Genomic DNA, 22,743 nt, shown 5'->3' on the forward strand with positions numbered 1-22,743 from the left:
TCATGTACAATTATCTAGTTTCAGATATTTTGCTATAACAGCACAAAACAGAGTAAGATACCCCAGTCTAACTTTTTTCCAGCTTATTATTCCAGGGAAAAAAAACTATTGATTTCTGCTTCATCCTAGACAGTAGCTAAAGCAGCTTTCATGATAAGGTATTGGATTATCACCTTGAAGACTAAAACTAGGGAAGCTGGTGATCAAAATGGAACATTCCCTGCACAACAAGTTAAAGTGGAACACTTAATCATGGTGATAACAAAGAGCTGTTTGCACACCGTATTCATTGCACCGTTATGCAAATAGCCAAGAGGTGGAAGCAACCAAAATGTCTACTAATGGATAAATGCATAAAGAAAACGTAGTATCTGCATGCTGCCTTTTCCTATAATTCAGCCTATTAAAAAAGGAAATTCTATCACATGTTATCACATGGTTGAATCTTGAGGACATTACATTAAGTGAATTAAGCCATTCAAAAAAGGATAAATATTGAATGATTCCATATATAAGAGGTACTTAAACTTAAAGTAGTCAAATTTGTAGAGACAGAAAGTAAAAAGCTAGTTGCCAGGGGCTGGGGGGAGAAGAAAATGGGGTATTATTCAATGATTATAGAGTTTCAGCTTTGCACGATGAAAAAGTTATAGAGATCTGTTGTTCAACAATACTATGGAGCTATACACTTAAAGATGGTTAGGATGGTAAGATGAAGGAGAAAAAAGATTCTTAAGGAGAGCTGTTGTTTTGAAATTTACTCAGTGCTAGAAAGCCCTAAGAGAACTACTAACAAGGTCTGCTCTACGGGGCTGCCCACGCTGTCAAAATAGGACAAAGCCTGTCCCTTCAGAAGCAGTGATGCCTCTTGCTCGCAGAAATGGCATTCACTGGCCGGGTATGGTGGCTCACACCTGTAATCCCAGCATTTTGATAGGCTGAGGTGAGTGGAACAGCTGAGGTCAGAAGTTCAAGACCAGCCTGGCCAACATGGTGAAAGCCCATCTCTACTAAAAATACCAAAATTAGCCAGGTGTGATGGTGCGTGCCTATAGTCCCAGCTACTTGGGAGGCTGAGACAGGAGAATAGCTTGAACCTGGGAGGCAGAGGTTGCAGTGGGCCAAGATTGTGCCACTGCACTCCAGCCTGGGAGACAGAATAAGACTCCATCTCAACGGAAAAAAAAAAAAAGAAATGGCACTCACCACTAGTGATTACCACCACACCTTTACTTATATATTCTCTTTGCCGAGAAGTTCTCCCATCTCCTCTTTCCAGCCCACATATCTTTTAGTTCATGTCAAAGACACTTCTTGATTCTGCTCAGCCAGATGTGATCTCCCTGCTCTTCAGCTTCCAGAGCACTCTATCTACACCTCTTATACCACCTGCCCATATAGTTATGTTGTGTCTCTATTATCCACATGATTAGAGTACGATGGTGAAGGTGCTATTTACCACTGTGGACTCTAGCACACACAGTATCCTGCACAGAGAAGAGGTTCACTCAGTGACTCTTGAAGAGACTTTACTGTATCCTCATCCCAGCCAGAGGAGCAATCAAACCACAGCCTCCAAGCCACGGGTGTTGGACACTGAAATATTTGTTCCTAAAGCTTTCCTAACTCTAAATAAATAAATAAATAAATAAATAAATAAATAAAGAGAGAGAGAGAGAGAGAATCCCAATTTATCTTCAGATTTCTCCTCTCCTATCTACCACAGTGCAATAAAGAAGGTGAAAAAACTTGCCATGATCTGAAAGCTCCTGTACTTCCCATACCCCATGCCCCATTCCAGTCATTCCCTCCACAGGGTTTCCCAAGCACTGGGGCTGGGTGCAACCCTGAATGCACTTGTCAGCTTGTGCGCTGCCTCATTATTTCTGAGAAGAATCCATCATAATTTTGCTTAAGCTTGTTGTTCTAATGACTTTTTAATTATCTTCTCCCTTTCCTCCTCCATAGTTGCTAACTTGTCAATTTAAAGACTTTAAAAGAGTGCAACTTTTGATGATGACAACCACTCCAGTTAAAATTCCATTAACTACTTCACTCAGGGAGCTTACTTAAATGATCTGAGCTAGAAACACATAGAAGCTTCAAGCAGGTAGAAAGGCAAGCATCTGTGTATCCATCTGGGCAATCCACCTTGAAATTTGAACACTTTGTCTGATTTATTGCCCAATTTTTATTATATTATCAATAAATCAGTTATTATACAGTTTTTTAAAAGCTGTTTGTAATTTCTCTGTGAATCATTTTTATTTTCATTACAGAAACACTGGACTTTAAAGGCAACAAGAATCACCTCTTCCAACCCTACACTATACCAGGCTGAGAAGCTAAAGTGATGGAGAGAGGACCCTCGTTTGGTTCACTGTATATTTTATTTCATTCATTCATTTAACCAAAATTTACTACTTGTCAGGTATTGGCCAAGACACTGAGGGTACAGAGGTGAGTAAGATAGACTGCTAATCTCATGGAGCTTACATGGCAAAAGTGGCCAAATAGAGGAAAGAACGAGTGCAAGGACCCTGGGGCAGGAAAGACCAACATATTTCTGACACAAAGAGGAAATCAATATGACAGTAGCCTAGTGGATGAGGGAGCATGGCAGGAGCAGGGGCTGGAGAGGGAGACAGGATCCATGTCTCACAGACCTGAAGGCCCTGGCAGGGAGAATGTACTTTATTCTAAGTGTGACAGGAAGTCAGTAGAGAATTGAAGCCAGAAAGTCTATGATCGAATCAACATTAAAAAAAAATTATTTTGGCTATGTCACGAGCAATTAACACTGTCCCCAATTTGATTTCTCCCCTATACCTCTGCTATAACATGGAGCACTGTCCTCATAACTAAACTAAAAAAGCCATCGTGGTACTTCCAGCCTAGCTCATCCTCAGCAGAGAAAGGCTGGAGGTACACAGGTACCTAAGGCAAATAATGGAGGAGAAGAAGGCTCTGCAGCCTGAGCTCACAGGTGAGAGGACCCACAATCTCCTGGTGTGCAAAGCACCATGCTAGGCTCTTTAGCCAACCAGTCTTAACCAAAGTCCAAGAACTCTCTAGCAGTACCATTCAGATATGCTATTCTTCCACAGATAACTGACCACAATAAGCCTTTTACTACAGGGGCATAAGGACACCTAATCTTGCTTTCTGTTCCAGAAGGGCCAGAGGAATCTACAGGAATTTTCTCTTCTAACTCACCATTGAGCTCATTCTACTTTCTATGCAGAAGTATTAAAGTTGTAAAGAAAGGGAACCAGGGTTCCAAAAGGAAGGCTGAGGAGGCAGGTGGCCAGCAAATGTGGGGTGTAATTATGCAAATGTGCTAGATAATACCTTTTTGAATACTCCGTTTTAGCTTGTTACACAGATCCATGCGCGGGTTATCAACATTCTCTTCTACTGATCCCGGGCTTTGCTCCGGAGAAGAGAGGCCTCTGCTGAGATCCAGTGGTATTTGACCAGTGTGTGGCGGTGGAGAGGCAGCAGGGCTCTGGGTCGTGGTGGTGGGACTGCTGGAAGTCGTCAGGTCCAATGCTCCTATCTTTGAGTTCAACGGAGAAGTCAAAGACAGCTTTCTGGCCCTCACTGGGGAAGATGTTCTCGACACAGCCAGTGGTGGTGGGGAAGAGAATTTGCGACACAGACGTGGGGATTTTCCATCCACCAAATGTTCACCTCTGTTGTTCTGGCTGGTAGCAAAAAACAATTCCAATGACCTTAAAATAAGAGCAAAAGTGGCTAAGAGATTGTAGCCAAGTGAAATGAATTGCCAGATGTCATTCAAGAACATGTTCCCTTCATTTATAGGCCACAATCTCATTGCACTTCTATCGCTGGACTTTCCTTAATCTAAATGCTACATGTATACCCTCCACCTGCCAAAGAAGCACAGACACTTATTAGCCACCGTCTAATCCCTTGCTACTAAACTGTGGTCCAAACACCAGCATTGGGATCTCTGGGGAGCTTGTTAGACATTCAGAACTCAGGTTCCACTCTGGGCCTGCTGAATCAGAGCCGGCAATTTAACAAGACACCCTCCCCCCACCACATGAAAGCTGATTCTTATGCATATTAAAGTTTTAAAATCATAATTGTCAAAAAAAAAAAAAAAAAAAAAAAAGAAAAGAAAAAAGAAAAGCCGAAAGCCATGGAGTTCATTTCCAAATAATCACGGAGCAAGCAAAGGCCAATTGGAGATTTCAGGTTTTCAACTTTGTGCCTGGGGAACTCTGTGTGACCTTTACATATGGCCTTCTGCTGGAGGGGCATGGTACTTTCAGAAGCAAGCTAGTACACCCTAGGATCTGCTTTGCAGAGCTGGCCTGCATGGTGACTCCGGAACCAAGAGGGCCATATACTAATGATAGGCAAATCTCTAGCGATAGGTGTACCTGACGGGGATGGAGGTGAAAGGCCTCTTGTATATGTCAGAGAGTTTCCCCAGCACCACAGCGGCAGTAGTGAAAATACGATAGGTGTGCAGAAAGGTGTTGAGGAAATCGATACTAAGAAACCGCAAGTCTGTCAGTCGTTCCAAGAGGCGCTCCACGCTGGCATAACGGATCTGGGGCACTTTGCAGGAGTTGAGTGTTTTACTGAAGCAAATGTCAGTGTCGTCTTTATGAAGGCGGGCATCAGACCTATGTGCAAAGGCAGGAACATGATGGTAAAACCAGGAGGAGGCTTTCCCCTCGGCCACTGAGTATTTCAGCATTTGTTATTACACACTCAGGAGTGGGCTTCTCACTGCATTTGATAGGAGAGAGATGATTGCACAGTTGTCCCTCAGTATCCTTGGGGGATTGGTGCCTTGATCCCCCCACCATATTAAAATCCACAGACGCTCAAGTCCCTGATATGAAATGGTGTAGCATTTCCACATAACCTATGCACAACCTCCTGTATACTTTAAATCATCTCTAGATTACAAAACTTAAAACAATGTGAATATTATGTAAAATGCTGTTATCCTATATTTTGAAATTTGTATTTTTTTTATTGTTGTATAGCTATTTTTTGTTTTTCTTTCTTCCAAATATTTTGGATCTGCGGTTGACTGGCAGGTAGAGTGCTGATTGTATATGTCTATATGACATATAGACATATCAGCATAGGCAGGGTTATGAAAACATCAAGTTTATTATAATTTAGGAAAGCCAGAATTAATAATGGAGGAGGTAAATAATAATTTGTCTCACTTTGTGGATTCCTTCTCTCAAATTCAGTCATGTTCTATTAGGAAGATGAAGCCAAAGGCCCTCTTTAGGAGCGGGGGAAAGCATTGCTTATGCCCTTAAAGCAAAATATCAAAAGTGTGCATAGAAAGTATTGGGTGATACCTCCCACAACAGGGGAACACAGATATCACTGCTATATCTGCAGTTATTTCTTTTCCCTGACTTCTAATTTTGCACATTTGTGCTTTCCTCCCTTTCTTTTTTTTATTAAACTGATGGATATAGGGTTAGGTATTTTGCTCTCTAGAATCAGCTCTTTTTATTTATCCCTTCTACTGTTTTTTATATTGTATTAATGTCTGTTCTTATTTCTTTCCTACACTTTCCTACAGTTTAGTCTCTCATTCTTTTTCTAAGCTCTTGATTTGAGTGCCTAATTTGTTTATTTCATTCTTCCTGGCTTATTAATGTCTTTTAAGGATATCTATTTTCTGAATACTGTTTAATCCATAAGTTGCAAGTGTGATATGTTATGTTTTTATTATGTTTTCAACACTCTGTGGTATTAAAAATGTCTTCACTTAAAAAAAGGTACTGGGTGAAGGATATTCCCCTGAATAGCACCTACCACTGCCACCCTGCAATCCACTGCTTTTGTCATCCTGTCAAACCTCCCATCTGGCTGCCCCAACCCCTTGCCTTCAGACCATTGCACTGGCAGCCTCTCCAAGTGGACAACGAGGACCGCCAGTAGCCTTCACTTCCCCTTCTGAGATCCCTTGTTTGCCTTCACTGCAGCATTTCAGAACAGGCGATCAAAGAAGTCCTGAATTTCACCACTTGATTAAAGGATCTGCTACAGGGTCAGTGACGTTCAGTGAGCCAATTGCTTGCTAAGAATCCATTGGCTGAGAATCAGTTGAGTGCCCTTAATTAGCCCTTTCAGCACTTTGAGGGATTTGAAATTATATATTTATTTTATTTCGGATAAAAAGGAATCAATTGCTTTCTTAGCTTACTCTTAGAAATGTCCCAGCCCAAAGTGTGCTCAGTGCAGGTGGAAGTACTTCATCTGCAGGCCTGAAAGAGCATTTTCAAGGAGCAGCTTCCCCCTGCCAAGGAATTGACGGGGGTGGCCCGTTAGCTTGAGTTACATTACTGATCTTGAAATGCCCAAGTGCATCTTTTGAGATTCTTGAAAATAACAAGGCACTTTCTTCCACTATGTGTCCCTCAACCAACTTTATTTTTCTGGTTCTTAATTTGCTTATGCATAAAAAGATCTCAGAAAATTTTGTGAATCCATCAGCCTGTCCAGAAGATGGCTGAGCTAGATAATCACTTGTTATCCTATCATTTTCCACCAAAAAAATCTCTATTTTCTAAGAAAGTTGAGATCAAATATTATTAAAAGAAAGTCATAGTTTGCATACCCTATAAAGGGATATTTTCACCTAATAAGTGTCCTGATTTTCACATTCTATTTGTAGTTTTGAGCTTTGCATCTTTTGACTATAATTAGCTTATTTGAAACACTAGGACAAAAAATGTGTTGAAGCCAGCATGAAATTAAAATAAAACTGACTAATTACACTACTTTCCTTCAAAATCGTGATTACATTTTCATTTTAAGTAAAGAAATTAAATATTATGAAATTATTTAGTTTTCCTTTATTACACTGAGTAGAATCTTACTTTATTTCCTAAGAGACTCTCAAGAAAAATATAATACATTACTGAAGTCTCCTATGATAACAGCAACTCCTCTTTGGTAAACACTTAAGAATAATCTTGAGAGATCAAACCCATATCATCTGTTATAACTGGTAAGTTTTAAAAGGAAGTGAGTGCTTACAAAGTGATGCCCTGTCAGTAACAAGACACAGTTATAATAGGATAATTTTTTTTAACTCTGAGAAATGTTGAGTTTTTTCTTCATGGTTTATAGATAGGGAAATAGATACATAGGGAGGAATATAAACTTCAGGGTAGAATAGAGCCATCAGAAGGAACAGAGATTGCAAAATCTCTGTTCTCTGATTGAGGATAATCAGGCTCAGTCAGGCTGGGAAAAAATAGTAGTATATATATAAAACTTCACTCTGCCTTAGGAATAAAACTAGTGTATTATAGATATGTTGGATTTAATAGAAAATCTTTACAGTCCAAGATACAGGTTTCTGTCCTAACAGGAGAACAATTCCAACTCATTAAGTGTCACCTCTGTGCACCCAAAGGCAGAAAAGTCCTGGTCTGTATGTAAGTGGTTACACAAATGAGATTGGACATGGACACTGGTAAACTGCCATGGTAGGGGACAAAAGATGCATTTCGGTGCCAGCAACAACTGATCAGGCACAAAACTGAAGTCTTCATTCGTATTAATTTTTTTTTTTTAATGGAGTCTCACACTGTTGCCCAGGCTGGAGTGCAATGGCGTGATCTTGGCTCAGTGCAACCTCTGCCTCTCAGGTTCATGTGATTCTCCTACCTTAGCCTCCCAAGTAGATGGGATTAGAGGCACCCACCACAGAGCGTGGCTATTTTTTTTTTTTTTTTGTATTTTTTTAGTACAGACGGGGTTTCACTATGCTGGCCAGGCTGGTCTCAAACTCCTGACCTCATGATCCACCTGCCTCAGCCTCCCAAAGTGCTGGAATTACAGGTGTAAGCCACCATGCCTGGCCAGTATTAATTTTTAAAGTCAACAAAATGTATGTGTAGTGGGCATACAGCTGCCCTAGGGTTTAGTGACTTAGAACTTGTCTGCACTTTCTCACTTACACATTCTAATTCCAAAGCAGGTGGACTTTCATGGTTGTCTAACCTCCAAGAAAGTGCTTTCAAAAACAATGAAAATCATATATATCCTTTTGGAAAATATCAAAATTAAAATTCTGTGGTAGAAAATTAATAAGAAAACTCTAACCCAATGATGTGAATTCAAAAATTAAGTCATAGTTTGGACTTTTTGACTTAATATTCTACATTTATTCTTTATCTTAACATCATAACATTTTAACTAACCTCGTTTCAAATATACTGAATTCAAAACCTAGAAAATTGAATGTAAAATGAATTTTGCCCTAGAATTTAAAATGGCCCTACCCAAAATATTTTTAAATTTGACTAGTAATGTAAAACACTATAATCCTTTTATCATTTATATTTTTCTGTAGCATTGATGGCACCAGTATTATGTACTCTGCCTTTATGTCATATAATAATAAGTTTTAAAACTTGTACCATTGGGATGATGCTAACTGTAGTTAATATCTATCAGAATAAGAAAGTCTTCCTTCTAAAGTTAATGTTATTTATTGCTTCAGCATAAACAGATCAAACTTCAAAATATCCACATAAAAAGCCATAAAACACAAACTTTTTTTTAGTTTCAAGTAACTTCTTTTATAAACATAGAACTGCTTTTAAAAATATATTTTACTCTTAGAATTTGGAATGAAAATAACCAAGAAAATGAGAGTAATGAAAAATGTGGTTAGCTTCAAAATACTCCCAAGACAATTTCTGAATTTGAAAACAAAAAAGTATATGGAGACAAAATCATGAATACAGACAGCTCTAGCACACAGTTACTGATAACTTTTCCTTTTAAACCAGAGCTTCCCTAGTGGAAAATTGTAAGATTTACTTTGTTAAAAACAGCTAGAGCAGGATGGCAGCCCTAGGCAAATAGCCTCTGGGGCAAAGCATAAATAGGCAGTGGGTAGACAGCAAAGCCACTTGATTCATGTTATCTAAATGTAAACATATCTGAATGGCCAAATCTGGGTAATATGATTCATACCCAATGGGAGGATTCATACCCAATGGGGCAGCCACACCTTGGTCCACCCTCTGAACTTGGCACATCTGGGTGTTATTATTATTATTATTATTATTATTATTATTATTTGAGACGAAGTTTTGCTCTTGTTGCCCAGGCTGGAGTGCAGTGGTGCGATCTTGGCTCACTGCAACCTCTGCCTCCTGGGTTCAAGTGATTGTCCTGCCTCAGTTTCCCGGGTAGCTGGGATTATAGGCACCTGCCACCACGCCAGGCTAATTTTTTGTATTTTTAGTAGAGATTGGGTTTCACCATGTTGGCTAGGCTGGCCAGGCTGTTCTCGAACTCCCGAACTCAGGTGATCCACCCACCTCGGCCTCCGAAGTGCTAGGATTACAGGCGTGAGCCACTGCACCTGGCCTACTATTTTAAATTTTATATTCAACTTGAACATCTTAGGATTTTGTCCTGAGTGAAGATATATGTAACAGTATAAAAAACAATTTTTCTATGCTATGAGTTAGTAAACTGTGAATGTGAAAAACCATTTTGATAGTCTTATTTATAATGGAATCATATGAATCACTGTGTTCCTGTCAAGAAACATATTCTCAATAAGAAGCAGAATTCTATGGATGCAGTATTTTATTCAAGGTTTTACATGCTCTGCCAATTTAATCTTGATTAAAATGTAAAGGAAAGGATTCTCACACTTACTTAATCATATGTGGCACAGTGACTTTGGAATTCTCTTCAAACACTACAGTCATTAAACCATTACATCGTATATTGTCCACACACTGTGAAATAAAAAGTTGACAATTACAACCTTCAAGAAAGCCTAGGCAGATCATATATTCCCACAATCGTTTATAGCCAAAGGAATCAATTCAATCTCTCTCTCTCTCTCTCTCTCTCTCACACACACACACACACACACACACACACACAGAGCAGGTAAATATTACACACTGATGAATAGCTTCAGTATTCAGATACTAAAACTGTACCAACTAAATGCCTGATAAATACCTGAGGACAGATACAACAGCTGTATTTTCCCTGAATGTATTTCCCAAGAATTCTGACCACAGCGTCACTTTGTCACAATTCTTTGGCAGCTCCAACACTACTTGAGAGGTGATTGGGACCTGACCATCATTGCTCTTGCTATATTCATTTTCTGCAACCAGGGGGTGGTATGGAGTAGTCAGATTAAAAATAGTGGCTTCCTAGGATGGAATTCATCTTCTGTGTCACTAGTAAGCTCTGCCTCTGCTTCTCAGGTATTCTTTGCCAATAAATTCCCACATTTTACTAGTACCTCTGGCAGCCCCTGTTGATACTAATGCTGTTTGGTGAAGGGACCATGTGTAATTTCTCCTGTCTCTGGCATGCTTAAAGCCTCGTATCATCTTTTTCTCTTTTCCAAGGGAACGTTCAGGAAGCTGTGCTAATTTTCTCTGCCTTCATTATTTAATCTATGCCTTATCAATTTAAATTTTCTCTCTGCAATTATTTTGGGTTAGAGAAGAATTTATTTTGAATTATACATATTCCCTTTGAACAAAACAGGAAAATGAAAAAAAATATAATCCATTTTTAAAATAAAAAATTGCTTCTAGTCCCTATGATACTATACAGTGCTTTGTGGCTATAATTAAATAGTGCAGTGAAGCTGATTGCAATGTGACCTCACATAGGTCCTGAACTCAGAGTCTACCCTAAACACCAACGTTCTAATAAAAGAGTGAATATGCAAGTAAGAAACTTTAGATCACTGGAATTCTGACTATTCAATCTACTTAGTATTTCAGCCATGTTCATACTTGTTTTTCCTTAAAACTTTGTTTTCCTCACATCTTATGCCATTACTTCAACTACAAAGCATAAAGGAAGAAAGTAGAATATTTTTAAGTTCCCCTTCAATATGTTTCCTTAAGCTACAGCATCTGGAAGTAATTTGGAGTTATATTTTCATATGAATAATTATGATCATCGACCCATGAATTTGGCCATTTTTGCTTATATGTGAATTTACGCTCTACCTTATCCCACAAGTGGATTACAAAAACATATATAATAAGACAAAGTCAAGATAAGTGAGAAAATCAGAGGTGATTTAGAAAAAGGATGGCAAACAATAAGACGAAGCCTGAAATGAAGCCACCACACAAACTTTATGTTGAGAGCACTTGCCAGAAGTGGGCCTCAAAATTAGCAGGGCTATGGAGCAGTCAACTCAAAGAGGGACTCAGTGTTAGCTACGAAATTCATACTTCAGTAGAAGGTCAATTAATCCTAGTCTAGGACCAGACAGGACAATTATCTCATGGGTTCTCATCAAGAGAAATATTGAATAATGTAGTGAACAATGTCCTCAACAATATCTTATTATTATTATTTTTTAGAGACACTCTCATTCCGTTGCCTAGGCTCAAATGCAGTGACACAATCATAGTTCACTGTAACCTCAAATTCCTAGGATCGAGTGATCCTCCTGCCTCAGCCTCCTGAGTAGTTGGGACTACAGGTGTGTGCTGCTACCACACTGAGATTTCTTTTGTTTTGTTTTGTTTTTAAATGTAGGGACAGGTTCGTGCTATGTTACCCACGCTGGTCTTGAACTCCTGGGCTCAAGCAATCCTCCCATCTTCGCCTCCCAAAATGCTGGGATTACAGGTGTAAGCCACTGCACCTGGCCAAAAATATCTTTAAATAACTACAAGTTTTGGCAAACTGTTTTGTATAAACAGTTGAAAAGTACAATTCCAAACATACAACCCTGTGGTAGACCCCAAAGAATGTGACCCAGAGGCCCATCCTTCCTCTGCTGGTCTGGTTGCAAGCACAGGTTTCACACTCTCTAGAAAAGAGCACGGGCAGGCCGGGCGCGGTGGCTCAAGCCTGTAATCCCAGTACTTTGGGAGGCCGAGGCGGGTGGATCACGAAGTCAGGAGATCGAGACCATCCTGGCTAACATGGTGAAACCCCGTCTCTACTAAAAATACAAAAAACTAGCCGGGCGTGGTGGCGGGCGCCTGTAGTCCCAGCTACTCGGAGGCTGAGGCAGGAGAATGGCGTAAACCCGGGAGGCGGAGCTTGCAGTGAGCCGAGATCGCGCCACTGCACTCCAGCCTGGGTGACACAGCGAGACTCCGTCTCAAAAAAAAAAAAAAAAAAAAAAAAAAAAAAAAAAAAAAGAAAAGAGCACGGGCTGCTCTTCTTCACACTGAAGAGATGCTGCTTCTCTTATCCTAGTTTGTGTAAATCTTGAGTATCAGGAAGTTGGAAACAGTATTTTCCCACAAATCCTGAAACTGCTGCATCCTGTGTGTCCAGGTATGTAGAGTCAGTGTTTCAACCAGCAAGCCAAGCTGCCAGTAAGTGAGATTATCTTCTTGTGCCCGGAGAAAGGTCACACTGCCTCTCTATGGGAAAGCTCTCAGTCAAGGCCTGATGAAAATACACATCAAGGGCCCTGTTTCAAAGTGGGGACATACATGGAAGAATAAGAGATGGGGATGGCTGGTGCATGCATTCATAATGAAGAAAGTAAGAGAGAGGACAGAGAAATCAGTTGGAGACAGGCTATGGAGAAGGGAGTCTTGAATTTTAATTTTATCCTATAGGCAGATGGGAAGCTACTGAGGGTTTCTAAGCAGCTCCCTTATGCTGAAAGATCTAAACTGACTTCATGGTGGTATTCATTCAATGAAAAAGAGGCGAGAATGAATGGAGACCCAAGGGATGATTGGAATATTGAGTCAGTAAATGAAATGATTCATCCCTCCCCTGAGGCAGACTGTGGGAATGAAGAGAAAAGGGTGGACATAAATATTTTGAAGAAAGGAATAATAAAAATTGATGAATTACTGAATAAGAGCAAGAGAAAAACACAAGGTAAAATCAAAGATGGCCATGATTATAAGGCAATTTTAAACTTTCTGATGCAAATATATTTAAAAGTAATAAAACATAGCCAAATGTCTTTCCAATCACCCAGAGTTTAAACAAAGTTAAACAGTCAATGTTTTGAATTCTCAAGAGCACCAAGAAGACGCATTGATTACATGGCATTGGGATTTTACTAAATGTCTGTCTTACAACTGCATTTATCAAGTACTTACTATGTGAAGACACTGGGCTAAGTACTGGGAAATGAGGATAAAGAGAAGAAAAGTAATATATGAAAGAGCTTTGAAGATGAATAAGGCAAGCCACTTCACACTCACTTTCCTAATCCCGATGGGGACAAAATGGATTAACATCATCCCTGTTCTTCCCAAGCTATGTGGCGGGGTCGGGGGTGGGGTAATGAGGAAAACGATTGGATGGGGAGAGGGGTTGCACACTGACAAGGGTAAGTGCTCCTTCAACCAGCGACCTTTCTAGCTATTCCTTAGACTTCTTTTCACTCTCAGTGTTTCTGAATCACAATGAGGAAGCCCCTTGGGGAACCAACACAGAAAGTGGGAAAGTAGACATGGTGTTTGGTGAGACCTGTGGGAAATGACAATGTTCCTTCAATTTCCTTCAATATTCTAAGCAAATGGCATAGTTACTGAGACAACAGCCTTAGAATGACTACACTATCAAGAACAGAGGTGAGGTAATGGGGAGACCGCTTAAACTCAGCCCAGAGCTCCCACACAGCTTCAGAGACAACCACACTATTTAAGTGGAGCCCAGACAAGGTGGGGATGGGCACTGGAGGTGGCCAGAGTCACAGACCTGGGTCATAAAGAGGCATCTCTGTCTCGTCCTGGACAGGGGGTCAGAAGGCAGAGATTTAACTCGTTTCTTAGGGATTCATAGTCCAAACCCCTGGGGAATACAGGAATTGGGTCTGGAAATCCAGGAAATGTATCACTGGAGATGAGTTCAAAGGGCTTGTCATCCTACCTGCACCAACAGTCAGAGAATGGAAGGGCAGAGCTACCTGGCAGCCCATCAAAGCTATAGGATACCCACAATCACAGTATCTTAAGATGCAGTTTCCTGGGGGCTGACTTTGTCTACTTCCCTCCTCTTGGAGACCAGAAGGGAAGCAGCTTTTGCTTTTTGAAAGAGGGAACCAAGAGGAAGGGGGTCTCAAGACCAATCTGCCCAGTTCACTTGCCCAGGAAACTCTGCAGGGTGGAAAGTAGGAGCAGGGAAGACAGTCAGCTTCCATAGTCCACAACAGAAGCCATGATGTGTGATCCAAGTGCCAAGGAGTGAGAGATGAGCCCACTCCAGGGAGCTGAAATAGAACTTTTTCCCCTGTTCCCAACATAAGAAGCAAGTGCTTTCCCCTCCTTCATCCTTCATCTATGGTGCCAATCCAGAGTTTAGCTGTGTGTCTCTTCTGTTTTCCAGGATCTGGAAAGGTTTTGTGGAGAAAAACAGAAGAGACACACTGAGACATTTTTTGATCAGCTACAGTGTTACATATAAACAGCTTAGTCCGAATACTGCATAAAATTTGAGAGAGAAAAAATAAAATAAATCTGGCTTTTCATACCTAATATGAATACACATAGAGTACTACTTTGGCTAGAGTAATATTTAACTTGAAAAACCATGTAATTATACAAAAGAGAATTGGAAAGGGGAAATAATACATTAAAAATTATCACAAAAAAGATGAAAAATGAAGGGTGAAGAATTTTATTACTATTATTTATTTTTTAAATAAATTATTCATCTACGAAATAGGAAAGAAGAGGTCTTCATTTTTTTCTCATCTCTCTCTCTTCACAAATATAGGAATTTATAGTTTGAAATTTAAGAGATATAGGCAAAAATGAATATAGACTTTTATTTTTCATCTTAATGTTTTTATTTTTTATTATGAAATAATTCAAATATACGTAAAAGAATGAGCCATCCACATACCAGCCACTAGACTTAACTAATATTAACACTTTCCCATGTTTTCTATAGATCGTTTTTCTGTAAAGGATATAAAACACTATAAACATAGTTAAATCCTCCTCTTTTTTTCCATTCCAATAGGCTCTTTCTACCCTGGAAGCAATCACTATCTTGAAGCTGATGGATATCTACTTGTCCTTCTTTCATTCCTGATTTCTTATTTTACTATATATTTGTGTATCTGACCATCATAAAGTACAATATTATTTGCATTTAAATTTTTTATATAGATGCTTGTATTTTTCTCACACAATATTGCTTTTAAGATTTGTTCATATTGATATGCATAGTTCATTCATTCATATTAACTGCTATATATCCCACTATATAAACATAAATTACAGTTTAGTCGATCTCATATATGTATACATTTAAAATGTTTACATTTTCTGCTATAACAAAGATACAGTGACTATTACAAATTTCTCCTTGTGAAAAAGTTTTTTCCTATCTTTTAATTTTTCAAAGGCAATCTGTCTTTTTACTTTTTGAGATTTTTCTTTCTGTGTTTTGTCTGCTATAGTCTTACCTCAATGTGTCTAGATGAGGTTTTTATTTGAGTTTATGCAGCTTGGAATTTGGTATGTTTCTTCAGTATGAGGATTTGTATCTTTCATCCACTTTTAAAATTTCTACTCATTTTCTCTTTGAAGACTGCATCTTTTCTATTCCCTCAAATCTTTCTTTCTGCAATTCTCATTCCAGAAATGTATATTGGGCCTTCTAACTCTATCCTCCATCTGATTTTCTCATATTTGCAATCTCTTTATCTCTCTTTGCTGTATTTGAGGTAATTTCCTAGAATATAGGATCTATATTCTATACAGCTATATAGAATATAGATATTCTATAGCTATCTCTATATAGTTATATTCTATCTATAGCTATATAGAATATAGCTGCATTCTAGCTATAGTTATGTAGAATATAGCTATACCTATATTCTATACCTATATATAGGTATAGATATATATTATATATATCTATATATATTATCTGGTTCTTAATCATCTCACTAGCTATGGTTGATCCACTGTCTTTAATAAATTTTCAATGAATTTCTCATGAATATGTAATGTTGTGGTCCTACAGTTTCTAGTTTTAGATTTTTCTACGTGGTTCTTTGACAGGTCAGCCTGGGTTTTTTTTGCATAGTGATCTCTTCTTTCCTTATGGTTTCTTTCTTTCTTTTATAGTTTTATTATACTTTAAGCCTTGTTATTTTATGATCTTTTCCAAGTTGTCACCCTATTACTTGAGGTTCTTGTAGTGCTAATTCTACTGCTATCCATGCCTGCTAAGTCTCACTCATGATAAATAATTTACTCACAAGATTTGTAATTTTTAATTCGAGCACATGTCATGAGCCCCAGATTGTAGAAGTGTTGCTAATGGAGTGGCTTTGTGTTTCGGGCTGCAAGCATGCTTGGGATTTCAACATTCAAAAGTTATTTTTAAAACAATTTCTCAGTTTGGCATTTACACCATGTGAATAAGTCTGATTTCAAATCTGTAGGCCAGAGACACATTCTTTTTTTTTCTTTTTGTGAGACAGAGTCTCACTCTGTCACCCGGGCTGGAATGCGGTAGGATGATCTTGACTCACTGCAACCTCCACCTCCTGGGTTCAAGTGATTCTCCTGCCTCAGCCTCCTGAGTAGCTGGGACTACAGGCATGTGCCACCACGCCTGGCTAATTTTTGTATTTTTAGTAGAGATGGGGTTTCATCATGTTGGCCAGGCTGGTCTCAAACTCCTGACCTCAAGTGATCCACCCGCCTCAGCCTTCCAAAGTGCTGGGATTATAAGTGTGAGCCACCGCGTCTGGCCACATTCATTTTTTTTTTTTTTTTTTTTTTTTTTGAGACGGAGTCTCGCTCTGTCGCCCAGGCTGGAGTGCTGTGGCCGGATCTCAGCTCACTGCAAGCTCTGCCTCCCGGGTTCCCGCCATTCTCCTGCCTCAGCCTCCCGAGTAGCTGGGACCACAGGCGCCGCCACCTCACCCGGCTAATTTTTTGTGTTTTTAGTAGAGACGGGGTTTCGCCGTGTTAGCCAGGATGGTCTCGATCTCCTGACCTTGTGATCCGCCCGTCTCGGCCTCCCAAAGTGCTGGGATTACAGGCTTGAGCCACCGCGCCCGGCCTCACATTCATTTTTAAAAAGAAGATTTTTAAAAATTCAGAACCCAAGACAAAGACAAACTTCTTTCTTTCTTTCCTTGGGTCAAAGGGTACAGTTTTTTAGGTTCTTGTTTCACAAAGGGAATACCCTTTCAATGCCCAGGCTTTAAATAGAGAACTTGATTAATGGGCCTTAGGCCAACTTTTGCCCTCTTTATATGTTAATACTAATAGGACATGGAACTAATATCTAGTCTAAAACCATTCCCAAGTCTGTAAGTCTTTGGCTTACAAGCTTTTGTCTATGGCTTTAAATTCCCTTGTTTCTGGCAACAAGAGATTTCCCTTCCTATCCGTAAATATACCTACACATTAAAATTTTTTAATTTTACTGATTTTATATGTTAAACGTTTCTGTTTTTATAGCAAGAGGGGACTAAATCAGCTTAGTCCTTCATACTACCAGAATTGGAACTTGAAATAAATGTTTTAAACTCAAAAGAGGAGATTTATGTGACCATTTCTGCACATCTCATTATCCAGTGTCAAGTCTCATTCATAAATCTTTCTGAGTCATTGTCAAGCCTTAAAATTATTTTAGGAATAAAAGGAAATTTTTACTTTCACTCAAGTTTCAGGAGAACAAAATATATATTCAATCCAAACCATACCTCAAAAGACTATGTAATGAATAGTCATATTTTAAGTTATATAAAAAGGTCTTTGATAATTAGCACACAACCTTTAATCTATCCATGAGATGGATGATTGGATAGATAGATGTATGGATGGAGAGATAGAGAGAGAGAGGCTAGATAGATAGATAGATATTATGATATATTTATAATAGGGGAATGGTTTTCAAAATGAGTTCCTCATCCCCAGACTTCAGGGACATCCCCAGGCTGCACAAACAGGAATGTGAAAAAAAAAATGGCTCCTGGAGTCTCTAGGTCTACCAACTTTATTTCAACCAGAGCATTCTGCTTTTATCTTACTTCCATTTGGGACTTGGAGTAATGCTGCAATGAAGAAAGAGTTCTGCTCTAGAAAAAAAGTTTAACTATAATAGAATTGGTATATGTGAGTGTGTATACGAACAGACTTACAGAGGAAGGTGTGGCATACATTTATGGTTATATAAGCATGTACCCTGGTTGTTGGGAAGAAGTGATGCCTATATACAGTTCGTTTAGTTAAGAAATATATTCAAATAAGCAGGGTTTCAGATATCTTTAATGTCATCTTGAATTTGTGTGAATTACAATAAACCTTGAAGTTAACAGGAGAACAAAATTAGATTCCTAGATCATAGATAGTCTAGTTCAGTTTGTAATGGGTGGAATGGGATCTGGGAATACGTATGTTCACAAAAGCCCCAAGTGATTTTGAAGCAGCTGGTCTTTGGACAAGTATTGAGAGTGACTTCTCCACCAAGAGTTTTTCAGGGTCTTACTTAAGGCAGTACCTATTTAAAGACCAGTGGTCTACTGTGTTACCATATTTTCCACCTTCCTGATACTTCTAAGTACTGGCAAGAAAGGTTAGAGTCAATTTTTTAAATTCACCTTTTTATGTTAAAGTAGAAAATTCCCTTTTGATTTCTGAGAAGCTATTTTTAGGGAGAAAGCATGTCCAGTGTGCTACAAATTTGTCTACACAGGTCTATATTTTGGGACATCTATCCAAACCAAGAAGCTCAGAGGTAAATTTTAATTCTGCATTTTAGTTAATAGCCATAATTACAGTGGATCTGTTTAATAAACCATTATGTATGACAGTGAGACAAGCACAAATGAATGTGCTTTATTGAAATAAATAGTAAAATCTTCAGCCTCCGATCATTCCCTATAAATAGATGAAAAAGGGGAAGAATTATTGGTTGAGACCATTAGCCACTTGTACTTTTTGCTGGAGGCGCCAACAGTTAATTATGGCCTTACTGGTGTAACTAAGAGTGTGATTAATCATTCAAGCAATCGTTCCTTCTAAAAATTACAGCTTCAGAGAGAGAGAGACTTGGCAAAGCTAAAAGTCTTAAGTTTTATAGAGTTTCTTATGGGAAACTGGGATTGTAGCAATACTCAGGAACCACTTTCTCTTCTTAAAAAAAGAGCTACCTATGATTAGTATAATACAACAGAATAGCTTAGCAAGGTGGCTTCAAATCAAGCCAGAAAAAGTAAGATTTAGAAAAATAGTGGCCAGGCACAGTGCCTCATGCCTGTAATCCCAGCACTTTGGAAGGCTGAAGCGGGTGGATCACGATGTCAGGAGATCGAGATCATCCTGGCTAACATGGTGAAACCCTGTCTCTACTAAAAATACAAAAAATTAGCCGGGCATGGTGGCGGGTGCCTGCAGTCCCAGCTACTAGGGAGGCTGAGGCAGGAGAATGGTGTGAACCTGGGAGGCAGAGCTTGTAGTGAGCTGAGATCATGCCACTGCACTCCAGCCTGGGTGACGGGGAGAGACTCTGTCTCAAAAAAAAAAAAAAAAAAAACAAAAAAAAAAAAAAAAAAAAGGAAAAGAAAAGAAGAAAAATAGTGACAACAATTAAAAAGACAAAATAATGGAGAACATATATATTCATAATCTAAATAGAAAGAAAATGTTCACTTCCCTAGTCTATAAGGGTAGTGCCAGTGAATTACTATCTAGTATAAAAAGACAGAAATAGTAGAAAATGTGAATCTCATTGATAATTACAGAAATGTAAATTAAAACCACTAGAAAGCAAAAACACGTTTCCATTAAATAGAAAAATGTGATAAATGTGACAAATTCAACATTGGCAAGACTTAGAAGACAATTACATAGGTACCTTGTTGATGATGTAGTAAAATTATAACTTACGTATTTCTTGAAGGAATTGTGGCAGTCTGTCACACCAGGAATCATGAAATAAGGAGAGTGATCAGGCTTTTTACACCAGCCTTATACTCTAACTACACACCAACAAGGGACTTTAAAAGAAAGGAAAAACTCCCACACAAAGATGTTTAGCACCTCATTATATATTAATCCTCAAACTTGGAAACAGCTCATATACTCAATGCTCAATTGTTCAGAAGAAGCTATAAAAGCAGTAAATTGATGCAGTTGAATATATTTAATATAATGCAGATGAATAATAGATAGCCAATATGAATATGAAGAGTTTACAGGAATATAGAAAGAAGTAAATGAGGTAAAAAGCAAACATGATGTATGTATACACTGAGACGCAAACTGTACAATTATTTCTATACAGCAAGACTGTGGAGACTTTAGAGATGGAAACAGTTCATTCTTCAGGACAGAGGTTCTTTAATTGTGCAGAAGTGATCTATGGAGCTTATGGAGTTTAGAATGGTATCTGGAATGTGGGTTAAGGAATCTGCATTTAAAACAGTCCTCACATAATTCTAATATAGGTTATCTGTGGAAGCTATTTTGATAAACATTTTAGTGTGTTGGGTGTTGGGAATATTTCTAGTTCATTTTTGTGTCCATATTTTCACATATACACAATAAAATATTAAATAGGACATTTCAAGCATTCAGTAAGCTTATCTTATTAATAATGAATATGTCCAGAAATATACTTGAGAGACTAATTCTATGAATGGATATGTAACTTCTCCTATAAAAGGAAGATGCTTGAAGCAGGCAATGAAGCCAGCTGAGATATAGGCTTCTGGGCAGCAGACTAGGCTCAGTCAAGAGCACAGCACTCTGTCTCTACCACCTACCCACCTACCATTCAAACCCCACACCAGCAAAATCACTAAGTATACTAGAACAATCACTACTTCACTCAGCCTTTGGCAGCAGTTGACATGTGACCACTCCCTCCTCCTTGACACGTTTTCTTCACTCAGCTGCTAAGACACCATATCCTCTTGGCTGTCCTCCAGCTGCACTGGTGGTTCCTTCTTGGTGCTCTTCACTATTCTCCCTGACCTGACCCCTTTCTCAGTCTGCAGCCCTCTTACTTCTACCTACGCATATTCCCTTGGTGATCTCAACAGTCTCACAGCCTTAAATACCACCCAAATGATGTAGTATCTTCCACCCAGACCTCCCTCTAAATGCTGGACTTCTATATCCCACTGCTTATTTATGAACTCCACTCAAATGTCTAGCAGACTTCTGAGACTCAGTACATTCAAAAGTAAATTTCTGCTTTTCACCTCCAAATCTCTTTTCCCAGCAGATTTCTCCATCTCAGGTAATGACAACTCCATCCTTCCAGTTGCTCAGGCCAAAACCTCTGAAGTCATCCTTCACCCTTTTTCTCTCACATCCCAACTCTAATCCACAATAAAACTCTGCTGGTTCTATCTTCAAAATGAATCCAGACTCAGAACCCTAATCTCCATCTCCATTCCTGCCATGCTGGCCTGAGCTCTCAACATCTCTTGCCTGGACTATTGCAGCAGCCTGCTCACTCACCTCCCTGCTTCCACTCCTGCCCTCTGCCCTCAGCCCATCCTCACCACAGCAGCCACAGCAATCCTTTCCAAACCGAAGACAGTTCATGGCATTCCTTTGCTGAAATCCTTTAATAGCTTTCATCTGACTGAGTATAAGCCAAAGCCCCTTTCATTGGTGTAGAAAGGCATTCTTGATCTGGCCCGTTACCTCGGTGACTTTCTTTTTCTTTTCTATTCTCCCTCTCACATACCCTACTCCAGCCACACTGCCTTTCATGGTATTCCTTGAAACATGCAGCCTCCTCCTACTTTACAGTCTTTGCAATTGCTGTTTCCTCTCACATGGCATCACATATTCACATGGTATCTCCATCACCTCCTACAGCCTTTGTTTAAAAGTCTCCTTCAGAATGAGGTGACCACCATTTAGAAACTCTACCAACCCACCCACCTTCAGCAGCCCAATCCTTCTTACCTTGGCCTGTTACCTTCTAATATGAAATAGTATATACTTAGTTATTACCCTTATCATTTATTTTTGGTCTTCCCCATGTTAGAATGGAAGTTACAAAAGGTTAAGAAAATTTTGTTGTGATGGCACATGTATACATACGTAACAAACCTGCACGTTGTGCACATGTACTCTAGAACTTAAAGTATAATTTAAAAGAAAGAAAGAAAGAAAGAAAGAAAGAAAGAAAGAAAGAAAGAAAGAAAGAAAGAAAGAAAGAAAGAAAGAAAGAAAGAAAAAAAAGAGTTCAAGGCCAGCTTGGTCAACATGGTGAAACCCTGTCTCTAAAAAGAAAAAAAAACAAAAGAACAGAAAATTTTGTTGTGGTTGTCTCTTTTCTTCATGATATGTCAAAAATCTCTAGAACAGTGCCAGGCCAGGCATATAGCACTGCATAAATATATTTGTTGAATGAATGAAACCACAAGTGTCAAAGCCACACAATGCCAAGACTCTGTCGGCCATAGTCATCTCGTGTGATGGTATCCCCATCACTAAAAAAGATATAACTTGGCCAGGCACAGTGGCTCACGCCTGTAATCCCAGCACTTTGGGAGGCCAAGGCAGGCGGATCACCTGAGATCAGAAGTTTGAGACCACCCTGACCAACATGGTGAAACCCCCGTCTCTACTAAAAATACAAAATTAGCTAGGTGTGGTGGTGCACACCTGTAATCCCAGCTACTCGGGAAGCTGAGGCAGGAGAATCAGTTGAACCTGGGAGAGGTGGAGTTTGCAGTTAGCCAAGATGGCACCACTGCACTTCAGCTTGGGCGACAGAGCGAGACTC

General features: G+C 39.2%; 1 protein-coding gene and 1 long non-coding RNA gene across 8 annotated transcripts in view; one reads left to right on the forward strand and one right to left on the reverse strand.

Moving 5' to 3' along the window:
• The window catches only part of LOC105475059 (Ras protein specific guanine nucleotide releasing factor 2), a 266,180-nt gene that overhangs the window by 112,378 nt on the left and 131,059 nt on the right, over positions 1–22,743 (reverse strand). For 5 of the 6 annotated variants that reach the window (XM_011730010.3, XM_011730011.3, XM_011730008.3 and 2 more), the window contains exons 13-15: positions 9,703–9,785; positions 4,413–4,661; positions 3,352–3,734 (exon numbers count right to left, since the gene is read on the reverse strand). In XM_011730010.3, coding sequence (XP_011728312.2) covers positions 3,352–3,734; positions 4,413–4,661; positions 9,703–9,785 — 715 coding nt within the window. The remainder of the gene's footprint in view (positions 1–3,351; positions 3,735–4,412; positions 4,662–9,702; positions 9,786–22,743) is intronic. The other variant, XM_011730009.3, reaches the window with a different exon arrangement.
• LOC105475058 (uncharacterized) overlaps positions 1–22,743 on the forward strand; it is an 86,250-nt gene that overhangs the window by 54,999 nt on the left and 8,508 nt on the right. Inside the window, exons 3-4 of one of the 2 annotated variants that reach the window (XR_983114.3) lie at positions 2,280–2,460; positions 14,986–15,105. This is a non-coding gene — a long non-coding RNA (uncharacterized lncRNA). Of the gene's footprint in view, positions 1–2,279; positions 2,461–14,985; positions 15,106–22,743 lie in introns of those variants that run through there. The other variant, XR_983113.3, reaches the window with a different exon arrangement.

This window comes from Macaca nemestrina, chromosome 6 (genome assembly GCF_043159975.1).
Source record: "Macaca nemestrina isolate mMacNem1 chromosome 6, mMacNem.hap1, whole genome shotgun sequence".
Classification (NCBI taxonomy): Eukaryota; Metazoa; Chordata; class Mammalia; order Primates; family Cercopithecidae; genus Macaca; species Macaca nemestrina.